Source organism: Vigna unguiculata, chromosome 1 (assembly GCF_037176805.1).
Source record: "Vigna unguiculata cultivar grain cowpea cultivar isolate G323 ecotype 2 chromosome 1, ASM3717680v1, whole genome shotgun sequence".
NCBI classification, from domain to species: domain Eukaryota; kingdom Viridiplantae; phylum Streptophyta; class Magnoliopsida; order Fabales; family Fabaceae; genus Vigna; species Vigna unguiculata.
In genome coordinates this window covers 31,315,571-31,334,722 of record NC_140792.1, presented here as the reverse complement: position 1 = coordinate 31,334,722, position 19,152 = coordinate 31,315,571, and the positions used below count along the sequence as shown (strand labels likewise).

Below are 19,152 nucleotides of genomic sequence, written 5' to 3'. Positions count from 1 at the left end.
TTCACAATTGGTATCACAACTTTGTTATTTTCTGCTATTTTGTGGTGTGAATTCTCTTTCTCTAACTTTCATCTCGAGTTTTGTTTTGTTTTATTCAATATGAAATTTCAATTGAATACAAACACTGCATCACTAATTATTGAACACAAAATAATAAAAATAACAAAAAACAAACTTAGTCTTAAAACATACAATAGAAAATAATATTTAAAGTCATCTTCTTTTAGATTGAAAATTAATTATGTACGAAGTGGACTTGAAATTATATATCTTTTATCAATAATCACAATAGTTATTAAGATCCAAAATAAATAAAAGGAAACATATTATAAATATAAAGTGATAACTCAATATGAATCAAAAGCCATAAAACATATACTTTTCCAAATTCAGTTACAAGCCAAATTAATTATCTTATTCGGTAACAAAGAAAGATGGTCAATGTCATAAGTTTTTTCTTCTAAAGTAACTTCCATCGGAACTTGCATTCCAAAATAAAAATCTTAATTACATTAATTTAGTTACATCTTAAATATTCTAAAACAAGTTTTTTAACCTATGCAAACACTTCTATTCTATCATCCAACCAAACAACCAGATTGTTGAAAGGGCGATGAAGTTTTTTCAAACACGAAAACATTGACTATTATATTAATCAATCAAAGCGACATTGGTTGTTGAAAGTAATATAAGGTGGGCTGTACTTGATGGTACAGTGGTGTTGTCTTTTCTTTTTGACTCCCCCAACGGTGACTCACCCTCACGCTCACCATTCACACTATGCCACGCCCACACACAGCCCCATGCCATGCGTCATGCATCTCACACCGTCCAACTTCACTCTCATCGATCTACGGGTCAATGGACGGTGCTGCTTCATTCATTACAAACACTGACCCACAATGTGACGTTGTTTGTTTCCTCCCTAAATTCGTACACACCATGGGCCACACAAAACAAAACAGCCCACGGTTTCATCAAACACTGCCTTACGTTTAATCAAACCCCCATTAATTATCTCTCTTTTAATCAAACACCCCTTTTATGATTTTTATTTACATAAATCAAATTTAAATTTAACAATCCAAAAAAATAATTCTCAATACAAATAACTAACGGGAGAGAATTTTTTATGTATAAAACAAGACTTAGGAGTAAAGGGAATTTTCCTAAAACATATTCTCAATTTTTAATAAATTCAAATCTCCGTCGATGGACACAGCTTCTGGAAGCTTTTATCTTTTTATTTTTTTATTACACTTCTAGATTCTTTAAAGTTGAATTTGATAATTCCAAAAGCAAACAAAAAAAGATGTGTGTGTGTGTGAGAGAGAAAACGAACCTAACTACATGATTAATCTGTATTCATTTCAACATCAATGGCATACTTTAATTAAATGTGCAAAAGTAGGATAAAGAAATTTAATGAAAAGGTAATTAGATTAAGATAAAGAAAAACTAGAATGGTTAATGACAAAATGTGTTTGATAAAGTAGGAATTTAGATGAACGAAGAAACAAAACTTGCAAAAGAAGATTAATAAGGGGAGAGAAAGAGAAAGAGGAAGAGAGTGTTCCTTGTTGACCAAAGTAGTTGTAGAAATGTAAGGTTGCAATAGTTGATGATGTGTTATGACTTTTAAGGGTCAGTGTCAAATGTATGTGTCTGAGTAAGTTGAAGACATCTTTTGTTTTGTCTCTTCATAAATGGTGTGTGACAGGTGTGCCTCCATGTCCATCACCTCATGCTTCCATCACCATTACGTTATCAACACAATTCGATCAACTTTAGGAAACTTCTCGGACTGTGCTCAATCGTTTTTTTTTTTTTTTCTTTTATGTCTCAGTGGGAATACTAAAACTAAATTTAATGTTTTCGGATCACTTTAATGGTCTTTATTAAATAGAGGATAGTACAATGAAATATTTAATGATTAAAGATGAAAATATTTATTAGAATGTAATAATTTATTGGCATTGAATATCAAAATATTAATACAGAAAAAAAACATTTATTTCTTATTTTATTGCTATTATAAAACTGCATAATTAAAAGGTATTGAATATGAAACTATTAATTTAAACCAAATAGTCAATGCCATATTATATTATAGTATTTTATTGTCATTAAGAATTAATCGTTAAAAATTTTGATAATACAATTTTGGTTTTTATTATAATTCTAATTCCTAATATATCATAATGATATAATTTTATTCCCCTTTCAATGGTGGAATAGGTTCTTTGAGTATTCCTACACTTTTTTTCCTTCATTAATCTTTATTATGTTTTGAGCTGATTCAGTAACATTAGATAGTAATAAATTAATTAGGTGTGTGGTTGTTAATTAAATAATAGGTATCCGATAATATGACTTAATAATGATTTTTCTCATGTCTAAAGGTTTGTTTTCCGTTATTAAAAAATAGGATTAATTAGTCAGATGTACACACTTGAATTTAGATGTGTTAGTTTAGTACCTGTTTTTAAAAAGTATTAATTAAGTCTCAATTTTTAAAAATGTGTCTTAATTAAGTATCTTTTAGACAAAAATTATTAAAATCGTTAACAGTATTGATATTTAAAATTACTTACAAAATTAAGTACTGATATTTATATTAAAATTTAGTGGTAAAAGTCATGAATTAAGTTAACGGTTTTAGTAATTTTTGTTTTTCAAAAGTTGGGACTAGATTGACATATTTTTAAAAATAGACACCAAATTAACACGTATAAATGAAAATAAATATCATCTGACTAATTAAACATAAAAAATAATGGAATATGATTAGTTTATTATTTTATTCCACTTTAATAAATCATTGGTTGTATTGATATAATATTATTATTTTTATCTGTATAATATATTTAAGAGAAAAGTTGAACAAGCATGATAAAATAATTGTCCTTCAAATCACTCTATCTTCCTTATTATAATCGTAATAATCCTATTACTTTTATCACTATTATTATATTATTTTTATTTTTATTTTATTTATTGTTAATCGTCGTTATCACTTTTATTATTTTTATTACTGGTGCCACGTATATCATTTTAATATTGTTATTTATTAGGTTAAAATACTCCGTTGGTCCTCGTTTTTGTTGCAGAATCTCAATTTGATCCTCGTATTTTTATTAGTCTCAATTAAGTCCTCATTTTTGTAAATTAGTATTAATTAGGTCCTTTCCGTTAGTAGAGAACTAACACCGTTAAGTAGGTGTCACGTGTCAACTCCTCGTTTTTTTGAATTTTTTAATTTTTTTTTAATTTTTTTTTAATTTTTTTAATTTTTTTTTAATTGTTTTTAAAAAAATATTTATGCCACGTGTCAATCTAATATAGTGACACGTGTCAAATTAATGTATGAATCTCAATTTGGTCCTCATATTTGTTAAATTGATTTGATTTGAGTCCTAACTTTTTTAAAAAAATTTCAATTTCGAGCAATCCAAATTTAGACCAAATTTTACTTTTATATAATGTTATGATTATTTTTATTAAAATTGATATTTTTATTAAATATTTTAATAATATTAATTATATTTAATATTAAAATTTTAAATATATTTATTTTAATTTTTTATAAAATTATTTTAAAATTTTAAATTTGAATTTATAAAATTGTTATTTTTAAGCCAACTCTAAAATATTGTTGATATTGAATATTATACAAATATTTCGAATATAAATTTATTAATTTATATATTTATAATTTTAAAATAAAATTTAAATAAAGTTTAATGTAAAATATAAATTTAAATAAATTAAATGTTGTTAAAAATATGTAATAGAAATATCACTTGTAATAAAAGTATCATCATTACATTTATAAAAAAATTAAATTTGTTATAAATTTGGAGCATATGAAATTAAAATTATTTTAAAAAAATTTGGGACTGAAATCAAATCAAATTAACAAATATGGGGACCAAATTGAGATTCATACATTAATTTGACACGTGTCACCATATTAGATTGACACGTGGCACATTACAGAAGTGACATGTGACATAAATATTTTTAAAAAAAATTTAAAAAAAAAATTCAAAAAAATTCAAAAAAATTCAAAAAAAATGAGAAGCTGACACGTGGCACCTACTTAACGGTGTTAGTGCTCTATTAACGGAAAGGACCTAATTGATACTAATTTACAAAAATGAGGACCTAATTGAGACCAATAAAAATACGATAACCAAATTGAGATTTTGCTACAAAAACGAGGACCAACGGAGTATTTTAACCTATTTATTATTTTTATGATAACAATTATTGATGTGAACATTACTATGTCGTCACACATATAAATTGTGTAAAATTTTTATTACTTTTATTGTTATCATAATTCATTTGTGAAAAAAAAATTAATGACGATTTATGATGATTGGTGTAATCTATATGTTATTAATGATGGATATTGACAAAAAAATTTGAAGGAGTCAAAATAATATACTTGAAATATTTATATATTTAATTATTTTTATTAATATAATAAAAGTATATATAATTTAGTATTGAAATCTCCTTGTATGTTTCTCTTTCAAAAAATGATAGTTTTAAAGTTGTACTTGATATAAAATTCATCTTAAATAAATTTTTCTAATTTCATCTTTTATAATGATCAGATATTCTCATATTTCATAAGGTTTTCCTGAAAAAAATTTCAAAGAATTGATATTCTCATATTTCATTCGTTTCCTACCACCAATTCTTTTAAAATTATCAGGTTATCAAGATACTTGCAAAAAGTTGCAAAAAGTACTCCAATGCTCAAATAAGTATTTGGTTTTAATCAATTTAATAAAAGCAGCTGATGAAAAATACCAACTACCTTAATTACATTATTTATTTATATTGGCATATGCTTTTACATTTTGGAAGACCTAATCAATGTCCAGTGACATCATATCATTATTTATGAAGATAACTCATAACATTACTCATGAAGATAACTCATGAATTACGTTTTTAACCTTGTTCTATTATTAGCTTCTTAATCATCATATTCGATAATCGATAATGTCTTCAGTCAGACGGATACATGTCTTTAAAATCAATCACTTATGAGTTACCGATTTCAATTTTTCCAACATTCAGTTGTAACTTCGGACCTGATGTGTGCAATGTAATTAATTTTTATTATTTTTATAATTGTAATATAATGTTCACCGTCGTAAATAAAAAGATGAAGTTCATAATAATAAATAACGTGTCACATGATATCATACTTTTTAGAAACGTGTACCTTTAACTAATCCCACGTAGAAATAATATGTTTATGACTAGCAACATGAATTTTGAACACATTCTAAAGTTAAAAGTATTCAATAAAATAAGTTGAATGATTAATATGACGAAAACTTTTTATGAAAAATCGTTACATATTTACTTTGAAAAGGGTTAGTTTTAGGTCGTGTCCCAGGAAAATTTTTGTATGTAACCATCATGATTGATTACTTTTCAATTGATAAAAGCTGCTAAGAAAATTCCAGTACTTGTACAATAATTGGCACTTATTTAAATAATATAAAAAATTATAGCCACACTTGAAGGGAAATTAAAACAAAAACCTTTTTGCAATATTAATTTTTCGGGTTTACTTATAAAGGTGGAAAAACTTTATTGTCTTTATTCTTCAGTAGTTACTTACACGAGTTGCATTAACTCAAGTTCTCAGATTTTATTTTGAACTTATGTAAGGTACTGATAGCAACAAGGTTAACGTCTACTTCCAATTATAAAAAATTCCTCTGAGACAAACAAGGAAAATATTAAACAGCTTCAAAAGAAAGATTGACATGGGTTAATTTTATTTATTTATTTTTTTTTTTGAGCATGTTATAGATATAAAATCTTCTTCAATTTGTTAAATTTAAAATATCATTCAAATATAATGTTCTTTTTATCTTGAGTATTATATTGCTTATTAAATGAGAAACTAATCTTATTTATTAACTTAATTTTCTTGATTTGACAAGTTTTTAAACTAAAAGTTAAATATAAGGTAATTACTAATGTAAGCTATATTATGAACACAATAATTAAGTTAAGTCATAATCGAGTTATAAATTAGAAATTATATAGTTGATTAAGATGTAATATTATGTTTTGTGGTTCAGTGTTGTTGATTTATTCCCACGAGAGTTGTTGAAAGTGTTAGAAAAATGATTATTCAAATAATATTATTAATAATAAAAATATAAAATAATATAATAATAATAATTAGAGCAATAATAATAATAATATGTATATAAATAAATGAATCAAAGAATATTAATCAGAGACTTGATAATTCTTATAACAATAATAAATAATAGATAAAAAATAAATGAATATTAATAAGAGATCAACAATTATAATAACAATAAAAGAAAAAAAGTAGATGAGAAAAGGAGTAGAAATAGTCTGAATTGAGGCACGCATAGCGCTATTCTTAGAGAGAAAACATCCATACTGCACGGGACTAAACAAATACATAATCATATGCGTTTCTCTCCCAAGATACAATAACCCGTCAGATCGGTCGAGTGCAACGAAGGATCTCCGAACCTTATGAACACCAATGTCTTAAAGATAATATAAAGAAAAAAAAAACACTTATGAGAAAACTCTAGTGTTTGTGGTTGTTTTGTTGTTGTCTCTTTACCCATGCACCTAGGTGGTATTTATAGGTAGAAAAGGGAGACAAAAAAGTGAATAGTAATAAGAATATAGCCGTTAGCCATAAAAAACATTAACACATACATTAAAGATTTACAAACACACGAGTAACAGTAAGTTTTATTATTTTTATTATTTATTTTTTAAATTATATTAAAATATTTCTAACAATCTCCCACACAATTTAAAAAAAAATAAAAATATATTATCTTTTAAAACAAAATATTGTAGTTCAGTGTAAGAAACCTTTCGGGTCTGACCCTTACACCTAGTGCTTATAAACTTCCATCCGAGAAAATGCAAAGACTTAATTGCATTGAGCTAGATCCCCTGTGACCGGGTTTTAGTAAATAACACATACAATATCGGTGTTCATTATAGGTTCTAATCAGTGGGTGCACTTTACGGCCTTGTGCATGTATCTTGTTTCATGAGTGTCATTTAGAGACTTGCCCATGTCTCACAATGGCGTCCCACCATCACACTCACTAGGTAAACCCTCAAAGGGTGGTTTGTGACTCAGACCCCTACAATAATTGTCATTGGGTTTATTAAGAGGTATTTTATAAAATAATGCACATACCTCAACCATTAGGTTTATTAAGAGGTATTTTATAAAATAAGCATACTAATGCACATACCTCAACCTAATTATTGTCACAATTTATAGTACACCTCGCCATAGGAATGAGACATAAAATTTAATCAAATTATTTGGTGTACTTTAGTCAACAACAACTTCGTTGTTACCCATTGAACTTCATTCCATGAGATCACCATTCATGTGGAGATGGGTGTCCATTGTTGCAACTAATTTATGGGCTATAGTCTCATTCCCCTCGACGACTCAAATACTTGTTGTTGATGCATCAACCCTTTGATAAGCAGATCTGCAATATTTCTTTCTAACCTCACAAAGTCAAGATAGATAACCATGAGTAATTAAGTTTCTAATACATTTGTCTTTCATTCTCATATGTCAAATTTCATTGACATTTTTACTAGAAACATTGATGTTTTTACTAGAAACTTTAAATATAACAATTTGATTGTCAGGATGCATTGAACAAATGGAATAATTTATGCTTGCACAGTAGATCATGATAGAACAACAACTTTTTAACATATTTCCATGATAGGACACCTTCATCCAAGGTTAAAACATAACCATAACCAATAGGTAATTTTGTCACCAAAAACAATATCCAATTTACATTATCCTTCAATCATCTCAAGAAATTTATCAGATTAAATAACCAAAGATTTTTTTTTTCATTAAAATGTATATTAACCTTTACAAGACACCCCCATACTTTGAAATATTTTAAATGTGGTTCTTTTTTCTTTCATAACTCATAAAAATTTTTATCACAATCTTTTGTGTTCAAAATATAGTAAGCAGGATATAAAATTTCACTAATATAATGTTAAGCAAGCTAGAACTTGTAGAATAACATTTACCATATTAGAACATCTTTATCAATGGTAATAATAGACAATATTAAAGCATAAATTAATATAACAACATTAACATTAGTTATAGATATCAATAAAAATTATTCAATGAGCAGGAATTTCATTTATCCATAATTTCATTTAGTGTTACCAATAGAAATAAAAACAATTATACACATAAATTTTTAGGCTTAGTTGAAACTGATTTAATTATAACCATAAGAAACACCTTAGTTCATAAAATATGTTTTCAGTCTTCAACTTTATATTGTTTTTAATTTTAGAAAAGAATACAGATGAGTAATAAAAAATATAAATAACAAGATAATTTTTCTCTCTAAGAATATTAGAAAAATGATTACTCAAATAATACTATTAATAATAAAAATATAAAATATAATAATAATAATAATAATTAGAGCAATAATAATACTAACATGTATATAAATAAATGAATCAAAGAATATTATAAATAATAGATAAAAGACAAATGAATATTAATAAGAGATAAGCAATTATAATAACAATAAGAGAAAAAAAGTAGATGAGGAAATGAGTAGAAATAGTCTGGGTTGAGGCACACATAGCGTTGTCCTTAGAGAGAAAACTCTCCTATTGCACAGGGCTAAACAAATACATAATCATATGCGTTTCTCTTCCAAGATACAACAACCCGTCAGATCGATCGAGTTCAACGAAGGATCTCCGAACCTTATGAACACCAATGTCTTAAAGATAATATAAAGAAGAAAAAAAAACACTTATGAGAAAACTCTAGTGTTTGTGGTTGTTTTGTTGTTGTCTCTTTTTATTGTGTCCATACTCATGCACCTATGTGATATTTATAGGTAGAAAAGGGAGACAAAGAAGTGAATAGTAATAAGAATATAGCCGTTAGCCATAAAAAACATTAACCCATAAATTAAAGGTTTACAAATATATGAGTAACATTAAATTTTTTATTTTAATTATTTATTTTTTAAATTATATTAAAATATTTTAACATAAAGGACGATTCTTTTATATTAAGACTTATGTAGTTGAATAAATAGTTTGCAAATTTTGTACAACTTTGTTTTTTCACTTCTTATATATAGTTTGAAACATTTTGAATGTTAATTTCTTAGAAATAAACAAAATTTAAGTCTAAATCTCATCTTAAATAAAAATAACAAAGTTAAACATTATATAAAAAAAAAAATCACAAATTTAATGTTTTCAGATTTTAGATTAAAAGTTGTGAAAATCTTTTATGTGAGTTGGACTTAAGTCACGTATATATAAATTCTCCGTGATGAATCATCCCGGAAAAAAACTCATTAAATTTAATATACCTGTAATTTATTGATAAAAAAAGTCATACTTTAAATATTAACTATAAATTGTTTTTAAAAATTAAACTAACTATTAAGCATATGAAAATAATTAGAAGTTTAAATCTCAAATTAAATAGAAATAACAAAGTTGAGCACAATGTAAAAAAAATTCAAAAATTCAATGTCTTGAAATTTTGGATTAAAAATTATGAGAATCTCAAAAACAGGATTAATTAAGGCTATTCAAATAAGGTCAGGTCAAGTAAATGGTATTCCTGTAACAATTAGTATTATGGATTTTAAGTTTATGGGAGGTAGCATGGGATTCGTAGTAAGTGAGAAAATCACCCGTATGGTAGAATATGTTACTAATCAACTTTTACCTCTTATTCTTGTATGTTCGTCTGGAGGAGCGCGTATGCAAAAAAGAAGTTAAGCTTGATGGAAATGGCTAAAATTTCTTTTGCTTTATATTATTATCAAACAATTGATTATAATCTCTCCCTAATAAATCATCTTGAAAAAAAAAAACTCATTAAATTCAATATACCCTTATTTAATTGATAAAAAAATCATAAAAAATATACTTTAAATGTTATCTATAAATTTTTTTTAAATTAAGCTTTTTTAACTATTAAGTATATATGGTTTCGTAACCTAATAGCTGACCATAAATGAAATAATTAATATCCAAATCAAATCAGGACCATGAATTCAATGAAGCAAAAGATATATATTGTTATTAAATTGCATCAATTATGGAGACATGTTTAAACGATACTGTTACCCTGCTCTTAAATATAAATAATTGTGTCAGTGCATTATTTTAGAAGATTTTTCTTTTAGCAGAGTTAGGGATTCTTGTTTCGAAGCATTACATATATAGGATATTGTTCAAAGTCTTCCCACATAAGTTGCCTAACAAGTAACAAATTCAAATTTTGACCAATCTTTTTTCACATATTAATAATGCTTTGCAATGAATGTCCCACGGTTCAGGTGGACAAATATGGTTCACGTACCACAAAATCAAAAAGTTTTAAGAAAGAAGTTGAATTTAGAGAATTTTCTACGTCATGGTTCAATCACTTTGCTGAGTTGAAGTTATAATTAAGGAACATTACAAATCGTATTTGAACTCAATAATGCATTTGAATCAGACATAACAAAATCATGATCTCACTGTTTCAAACATAGCACACCATTGTTGTTATCTGCCTAATGTGTACTGAATTCTTCTTTTTTTTAAACATGTTTAAAAAGCTTAAATTAGAATAATATGTCATGGATGATTTTCAAGCTAAGGAAATCCATGAAACATGTTTTGAAAATTATTAGAGGACTAAAGTCAACACATTTTCCCTACATGCATATCAAAATGATTACTTGTATGACAATACCTTTTTAATTATGATGTGTTTATATAGTAATCATTTCTTTAAGACAACAGTTAAAAAAAATTACGAAATATAGTATTTAATATTGTTAATATTTTTTTCATTAGTGGGAATTACAAACAGCAAAAGGAGATGATTACTAATTAATATATCACTATAACATGTTTAAACTCTCTTATGATATCCTGTTTTTTCGTTGGTAAGTGATGTTTTTTATATTTTTAAGACAATTCAATTTTTTTATTTAACACTTTTCTGCAAAGTAATAGAAAAATGTGGAGAATGATTATATTATTTGAGCACTCACACAACAGTAGCAAGAAGGGACGTGTTTGAGGGAAAGTTAAGAAAAGTGGAGGCTAAACTTCAAAAGTGGTGCTTCTCTGTATATATTTTTGAGTCTTTACGATTTGTTGAAACTTGCAAGCAAAACAAAACACTTTTCCTAATGCTGCCAGAGTTTTTAGGTTATACTTAAGATGTTAAAATTAAATCACGATACTTACACAACTTTTTTTATATATGTTTTGTGTGTTAGAAAAACATTTAATTTTAGTGGCTTATAACCCTTACTTTGTATTTGGATAAATAATTTCAACAATTTCAAAAAAATTGAAATATTTAATAATTAAATTATTTGCAGTTGAATTTTCTTTCATTCTTAAATAATTAATTTGAAAGAAATTATTGAAATATTTTAAATTTCAATTTTTTGAATAAAATAATTTAATTTTTTGTTTGGAGAAAAAATTAAATTATGCGATTCAAAAATTATTTTTAACTTTTAAATTATGTGATCTAAAATATTATTTTATTTTTAGATTGTAAATTATATAATTGAGAAGTTTCTTTTAAAGTGTACAATCTGAAATTGATTTATAAAAAAATAAATTTTAAATTATATTCTTAATCATATAACACATAAATTAGGATAATAACAAGGGGAAGACACACAAGGATGAAAAGAGGTGACAATGACAAGGTAATGGGCAAGAAAGTAACAGCAGCAAAGGGACAGTTAGGTCATTAACCACTTTCACATAGAAAGTATATGTTGCAAAAACGAGTGGGCCCAAATGCGCCATTCAAGCCCATGTTTCTTGAAGAGTTCAAAATAGACTAGGAATACGCTGTCACAATGCTTATGAATGTGTAGAGGTAATTGGTTCGTGCACCCCTCAAATTTCTTCCTGCACCCATCAAATATGTGACATACTAAGTTTTATTTTTTTCAAAATTCGTACTGAATTGGCCTTTCAGGAAAACACTTTTCTTTCCGAATCCACACTATTGCCAGAAAGAATCATGAGTTGCATGTAAACATTGGAGTGCACGAAGCAATTGCGGACTGTGTAACTGCTAGTTCTTTTTGGCAGGACTCTTTCACTTTATTTATATGAAAGTTTGAGGTAAAAAAAGGAGTATTCTCAAATTTCTATGTATGTTTTAAGTATTCTCCACCTCTTCAAGTCTGCATTCGAATTTTCTCACATCTTGAAGATCAGTAAAACCATTCTGCATGTTTTTCAACAACTAATCTAACCTTTGCAGGTCCTTCAACTAGTATTCTAACCTCTACAGAATTCAACAACCAATATTCTAACTTTTGCAGGTTCACTTAACCTAAGTATTCTCTAACAAAGCCTCTTCAAGCTTCACCCTATAGCATCATTACTACCAAATCACATCACTGACTCAGTTGTGGTCACGAAATACACCGCAGAAGTGATTGTAGTTTGTAAAAAGTGATTTCACTAATATAAATATATATATATATATATATATATATATATATATACATATATATATATATATGTTGACTTGAAGTGATGAACTCACTTAAGAATCGCTAACAACAATATTGAGATCCATAAACATTTATCAACTCGTCGGGTGTACTCTCTTAAATAAATTTAGTACGTATAAGATTGAATTGGTCATCAAAATGGAAGTTATTAGGTTATTCAATTTTATCAACTGGCATTTACTTTCACTTCGTCAATTGAATTTAGAAAGGGTGGTTTAATTATGACTAGCAATACAAATGGAACAATTTTTTTGAGCAAATGTGGAGAACGACTAAAATGATAACTATACCTGGAAACCTAACCTCTTAAGAAAATGTTTGAAGAACTTATAAAAGAAGAAATCTGGTCCAAAGGATAACGTCACACGAGCCCTTCAAATTTAAGTTTCCTATAACAAATACAGCAGAAAAGACAACTGAACATCATTAATTTATAATCCTTTAATTCTACAAGTTTGAGTTAGTATAGCAACCAAAGACAACACATGCAGTAAAGATAACACAGCTTTAACCCAAAGGAGCTTATTTGTCCACCATTGTAGTATGTTTCATCTAGCGACCACATGAAAAATCAATCGAGATCAGTAGTATCCAAATGAAACACTGCTCAAGGAAATAGAAGCCAAAGGCAATGAACTCCAAAAACCTGAAACCATTTTCACAATCTCTTCAAATATCCTGCATCTGCTACCTTTACACACAGCATCAAGGGGATCTATTCTCCTCACAGTTCTCCAAGAAAGGAATCACTCAATCTCATTGTCTTTCACCTTCCTCATTCACTTCACAGACTACAACACTACTCTCTTCCTTTGCCGCAGCACCAGCCAACAATTTTCTGGTTTTCCTATACCCTAACAGCACAAGATCCAACATATTCCTACGCGCCTCATACACGGGATTCGATTCAATCAAACCCCCATTACGATATGCTTCCTTAAGAAAAACAGTTAGAGTCTTCCCTTTAGCTGATATGTAAAATATACCAGGGTGCCTTAGCAACAATTCACGCACATTAACTCCAATACCTACGTCTCTACGAAAAGGAGCCAGTTGATCAACCTCAACAATTTTCTCCATAGTAAAGCTCAATAGCTCATGAAGAACAGACACAACCCTCTTCTCATACCGTTCCACATGTCCTCACCCTAACAACCTCCTTCCGCTCATAAGGCTTACTGTCAACCTTTCTCTAAATTATATATATATATATATATATATATATATATATATATATATATATATATATATATATATATATATATTCATTAGAATCAATAGAATCATATGATCTAAACAACAAAAAAAAGTACATGAAAATAACGCCAACCTAACAAACCACACAATCTCCAAATCCAAATTATAATAGCTGCGTGAAAAAAAGATGGATAAACCATTGTAAATGCATAATAGAAACACGCAAAACAACCACCAAACTAAGCCATTACCACTTGAATAGAGAACATAAAAAAATATCAAACAAACCACAACCGACCGCTTCAACAAAGTAAAATTCAATATTTGGTGTCACTAGAATAACCTGTGGAAGCAGGGATATCGTCTTACAATTTAAGAAAATTTAATATACCATCACTAAAACTTGATTCCATCTCAAAATCCTAAATCGAAATTCAACAACACTCCAATCGTACACAAAAAAACTTTGGTTAACACACCATTTAGTCTCCCTTCTTCCTAAATGAGCAACCTTCAGTTAACCTTGCACGTCCACCTGTTGGTTGGCACAACACAGTCTGACAGTTACCGCATACCACAACTGTCTGGGAGTGGCTAAACACAGTTGTTCTGCACCCACGAAAATAAATCACATAAACTATTTAACCACGACAATCAATTATAATACTAACAAAACAAATAAAGATTCTACCGACATGTTGAAACAGCCCTGGCACTTGACATCCTGTAACAAATGATCAAAACATCAAAAAAGCTTCAAATAAATTATTTTTCTTAAATAAAATACAGAGTCGATTTCATTTAAGTGCACAGAAAAGATTTTTTTAAGATAATATTGTATACCATGAAAAAGGAATTTGGTGACTGAACAAGACGCTTGAGCTTGTGCTTTCTCTTCTCCAACTCAGCTGGAGGGTTCAGCAAATCGATATCGTTCTGAAGAACCTACTCACACGTAAAGCAGACAAACCATCCATTCTCACTTAGCATATAATTCGCATATAAACGATGTCTCATTGATGACTCTCTTAAACAATAATAACAGAACGATTCTCGCACACCATAAAAATACATGAAAAAAAAAATGTATGAACAGTGTTCTCGAACAAAATTTTCAGTATCGATTATGTTTTCTTCATCTTCAAAGGAACGAAAACACATAGTCAAATATTGGAGAAAAAATTTCATATCTAAAGCGACAAGAACTATAATGCTCACCATTGTGAGAAAATGGCCGGAAAACACAGAAAAATGCTCAACCCTAGGTTTAACACTAGCCGCGCAGCAACAAGGAGGAATGAGGGGGAATTGGTAGGTTTATAAAACCTTTTTTATGGGCCGACCCACATCATATTGCTAGGCCCTTAATGAAGTGAAAATATCACAAACTAAATAAAAAAAATTCAATTTGTTCGACCTTAAACAAAGAAAATATTTTTAATAAACACTATTCTCCTATTTTGATTTTCACATACATTTTGTAAGCATGTTAAAGATTTATAAAGTTTAAAATAATCTATAAGCAACCTTCAATCAAATATTTTTGATACCGACAAAAAAGTCTCAACGTCAATCAAGTATATCTATATCTATCTATCTATTTTATTTATAACAATATATAAAGGTGATTTTCCTTCTTGTGTCCACATTTCAAAATATCAATTTTACCCTTTAAATATAATAATTTATTAAACTTTTAAAAATTGACTGTTATTTTTACAAGTTTTTGATAAAATCAGCTATCTCTGTTTCTTTTCTTCTTCTTTATTTATCAATGGTTATTCTTTCATCTGTTCAGATATATTTCACTTACTTATATATTAACTTAATAACATTACAATATTATCACCTACTTATATAATATCACGCATATTTAAAAAATACATACACACAGGCGCGATAGCGTCTGTATTTATGCTAGTAACAATAATGAAGATTCTCTTTTTTGTGTCCACATTTCATAATATCAATTCTACCCTTTACAATATAATTATATATTAAATTTTTTAAAATTAATGATTATTTTTACCTATTTTCTATAAAACTTTTTTTCTTTTTTTCTTTTTTTTTATTCCTCAATAATTATCTTTTCTATTCATTTCACTTTATTTTTAATATTATAATATTATCACCTACTAAGATACTATCATTCATATTTAAAAAATGCGTATAAACAGGCGCTTAAGAACAAAAATCAAATATAAAAGAGAAAAAATGACGAAAACAAATCGAAGGACCTATCATATCCTTCCAAACATTTTTAATATTTTCTTAACCAATTTTTTTTCTATAATCGCTGAATTATACAAATGTAAAATTAGAACAATTATGTATCAAATTACTTAAGAAAGTTCAATCCAATCTTTATTTCAAATTATAAAATCAAATAACTTATGCCTTAAATATTTCCATCACTTACTACATATCTCCGTTGTATCCCCATTTATTAACATCACATGAAACATGATTAACTGTGACAAAGTTATTTATGTTAATCTTTCACTTAGTGAATACTCACTCTCAATCGCTCATCAATAAGACATTCATCGAAACAAACAATATTTAGGATGTGTTTTGAGGGAGAGATGATTGACTTAGGTTGATTAGAGGATGATGCTTATGTTGTTCTTTTTTATGAATTTGGATGTGATAGTGGGGTGGATTTGAGGTAATTTTTATGAAAGTTTGTGAATGATTTGACTGATATGAATAAAAAAATTAAATTTAATAGATGAAAATGTAGGATGACCTAGTTGTCCTTTATATTAAAAAAGTATAATAAAATTATATTTAGATAAATTGTAATTAATTTTGAATTTTTTTATGACAAAAAAAATATTAATAATATTTATTATTTGAAAAAAAATAAATATTATAATATAATTGATTTAAAAAATTAATTATTTTAATGGTAGGGATTTCACAAATGGATTAGGTTTCATGAAAGCTAACTTGTTAAAATGAACTATGCGTGAAAGGTTAATGAAGTTGGAATTGATTCCATGTAAAACATAACCCGTTCCATTTGTCTTCTTGAATAGCATATCCGCAGTGGCAGATCTTAACAAAAAATATTGGAGGGGCCAAAATAATATAATTTTAAAATCATTAAATTTGACCATTAGTATAATGCTTCAAAGAATCACTTCTCTACTAAACAATTTGATCATTAGTATAATGCTTCAGTAGAATTTATATTGTTTTCATTAATAGTTTATTTTTTATCACTCTTAAACGATGAATTTATTCTTTTCTTCTTTATCAATATACTTTTCTTTGTAAATAATATTAAAAAATAATTTATCATAATCTAATAAACAATTGAGACACGTAATTATTAAAAGAAAAATATATTATAATTAAGTTACAATTAAAAATCGATTATGAAAAAATATGTGTTACATTTTTTTTTCTATATTCATACAAAAGTGAACAAAAAGCTGATGAGATAAAAAATAATGTTTTCATTATCAAGTGAGACAAGAGACAAGGAAGGAAGAGCATAAATGAGAAATGAAAGCAAAAAAAAAAGTTTGTGTCTAACTTTTTTTTCTTCAAGAAAAAAAAAAAAGAAAACATATGAGAGTGAGAGATAATTACAATTTGTGAAAAAATTAAAAAACACAATAAGAATGAAAATAAAAATTATCTTAATAAATATTTGGTTTAATTACTCTTTTGATTCATGATTTTGTTTAAAAATGTTAAGTTGGTCCTCCAATTTATTTTAGTCTCAATTTTATCTAGATTTTTTAAAAAACTAATGCAATTTGGTCTTTTATCAATTTCTTTAAATCTCTTAAAACGGATTAATGATTCTTTCATTAAAATTGAAACTTTTAATATGGATGATTTGCTTTGTTGATGTAATTAATATAATCCTAATCTCATTTTTTTTTGACAAAAACAATGACTAAAAGAGAAATTAAACCTAAATATTTTATTCTTTATTATCTATTAACATTAAATTTTGTGTTTTATAAAATAAATAAAAAATACACAATTTAATTTTGATCAATTCTTAAAATATAATACTTACAATTAAAAATTTTAATAAATTTCCAAAAGAAATAATATATAAATAAAAAATTTTCAAAATTTGGGGGGTAGGGAGGGGCCCTGCCCCCAAAATCATCCGCCGTCGCATATCCAGTTCCAATAAAAACAAATTCAGTTCCATCACCATAAAAAATTACTCTTCATTACAGACCTTGAGCAACGCTATATCTTGGATTCTTTATTATAATAAAATAATGAGGGTATAATAGTAAAATGCTAACAATCACTCTCTAATCTCATGTGGGAAGCGAGATGCAAAATGGAGCATGATCCTACAAATCAACGACTTACCTCGCTCTCTATTCTGCGAAAAAGAACACGGGAAGCATTTTAAATCATCACTTCCTATCATGTTTGAATAGTAATTAACTTCAAGAGAACACAATCTTAGTCTTGTCCATCCACCAGCTAGCTGACACAACATACTTTGACAATTCCCACATACAATAATAGTTTGGAGTGGCTAAACACAAACATTATGTAGTAAATTAAATTAAGTATATTTTTATTTCTTTAAAAAAACATAAATTATAATGTTAATAAATAATATAAATAACATTAAATATAATAAAAAATGAAATATCTAGTAATATATACTCTTTTTTTATTTTTTGTTGTTTTTTGAGTTTTTCATCTATTATACTCATTTTTAACTTACACCTCTCTTTTTTTATGAGAAAAAAAGTTAGATACAAAGTCATATTTTTTTTCTCTCATTTCTCACATGTTTTATCTTATTCTTAAAAAAAAAATTCTCTCTTTTGTCTCATTTAATAGTGAAATATTGGTTCAATAATTAGTACTTTTTATTTTATTTTATGAGTTTTTGTATATTATTTTTTTAATATAGAAGAAAAAATAATATATTTCATGTGTTTTTTCATAATTAGTTCTTAATTATGATTTGATTATCAGAGGTTGTTTTAGTAATTCTTTTTCCAAATTTTAAATTAGATTATGATAAATTACTTTTAAATTTTATTTAAAAAAAATTATATTGATCTAGAATAAAATAATAACTTTATCTTTATAAAAGTAATAGAAAGGAAGTTATAGGTGAAATGAAAACAAACAAATTCAACTTCCTTACATCTTCCTAAGCATGATACTAAATATTCAATTAGAAAAGTGAGAGGTGGAGAGTTTGATACAAGAAACATTCTTAAATATGAGAATATCCAATGAATGAAAATGATCAAATTAGCAAAACTTATTTAAGATGGAGTCCATATCAAATACAACTTAAAAATTATTAATTTTG

General features: G+C 26.8%; 1 protein-coding gene across 2 annotated transcripts; it reads right to left on the bottom strand.

Moving 5' to 3' along the window:
* Window positions 1–12,830: 12,830 nt before the first annotated feature.
* On the bottom strand, window positions 12,831–15,208 carry LOC114177372 (small ribosomal subunit protein eS27y). Of its 2 annotated transcripts, XM_085671371.1 has the most exons (5): window positions 15,051–15,208; window positions 14,676–14,777; window positions 14,528–14,556; window positions 14,312–14,441; window positions 12,831–13,024 (listed from the first exon to the last, which is right to left on the bottom strand). In XM_085671371.1, exons 1-4 carry the CDS (start codon window positions 15,051–15,053, stop codon window positions 14,315–14,317), a joined length of 261 nt encoding a protein of 86 aa, XP_085527497.1. In that variant the 5' UTR covers window positions 15,054–15,208; the 3' UTR covers window positions 12,831–13,024; window positions 14,312–14,314. The 2 variants fall into 2 exon arrangements, with proteins under 2 accessions (XP_085527497.1, XP_027918494.1); XM_028062693.2 differs by lacking the exon at window positions 12,831–13,024 and having other exon boundaries at window positions 14,134–14,441.
* Between the last annotated feature and the right edge of the window lie 3,944 nt (window positions 15,209–19,152).

Bases quoted from the DNA above. Each gene is read 5' to 3' on its own strand.
- LOC114177372 (XM_085671371.1), bottom strand. The intron at 14,557-14,675 runs GTATACAATATT...CATTTGTTACAG, and splicing joins CACCAAATTCCTTTTTCATG to GATGTCAAGTGCCAGGGCTG. The intron at 14,442-14,527 runs GTCGGTAGAATC...TCGTGGGTGCAG, and splicing joins TGCCAGGGCTGTTTCAACAT to AACAACTGTGTTTAGCCACT.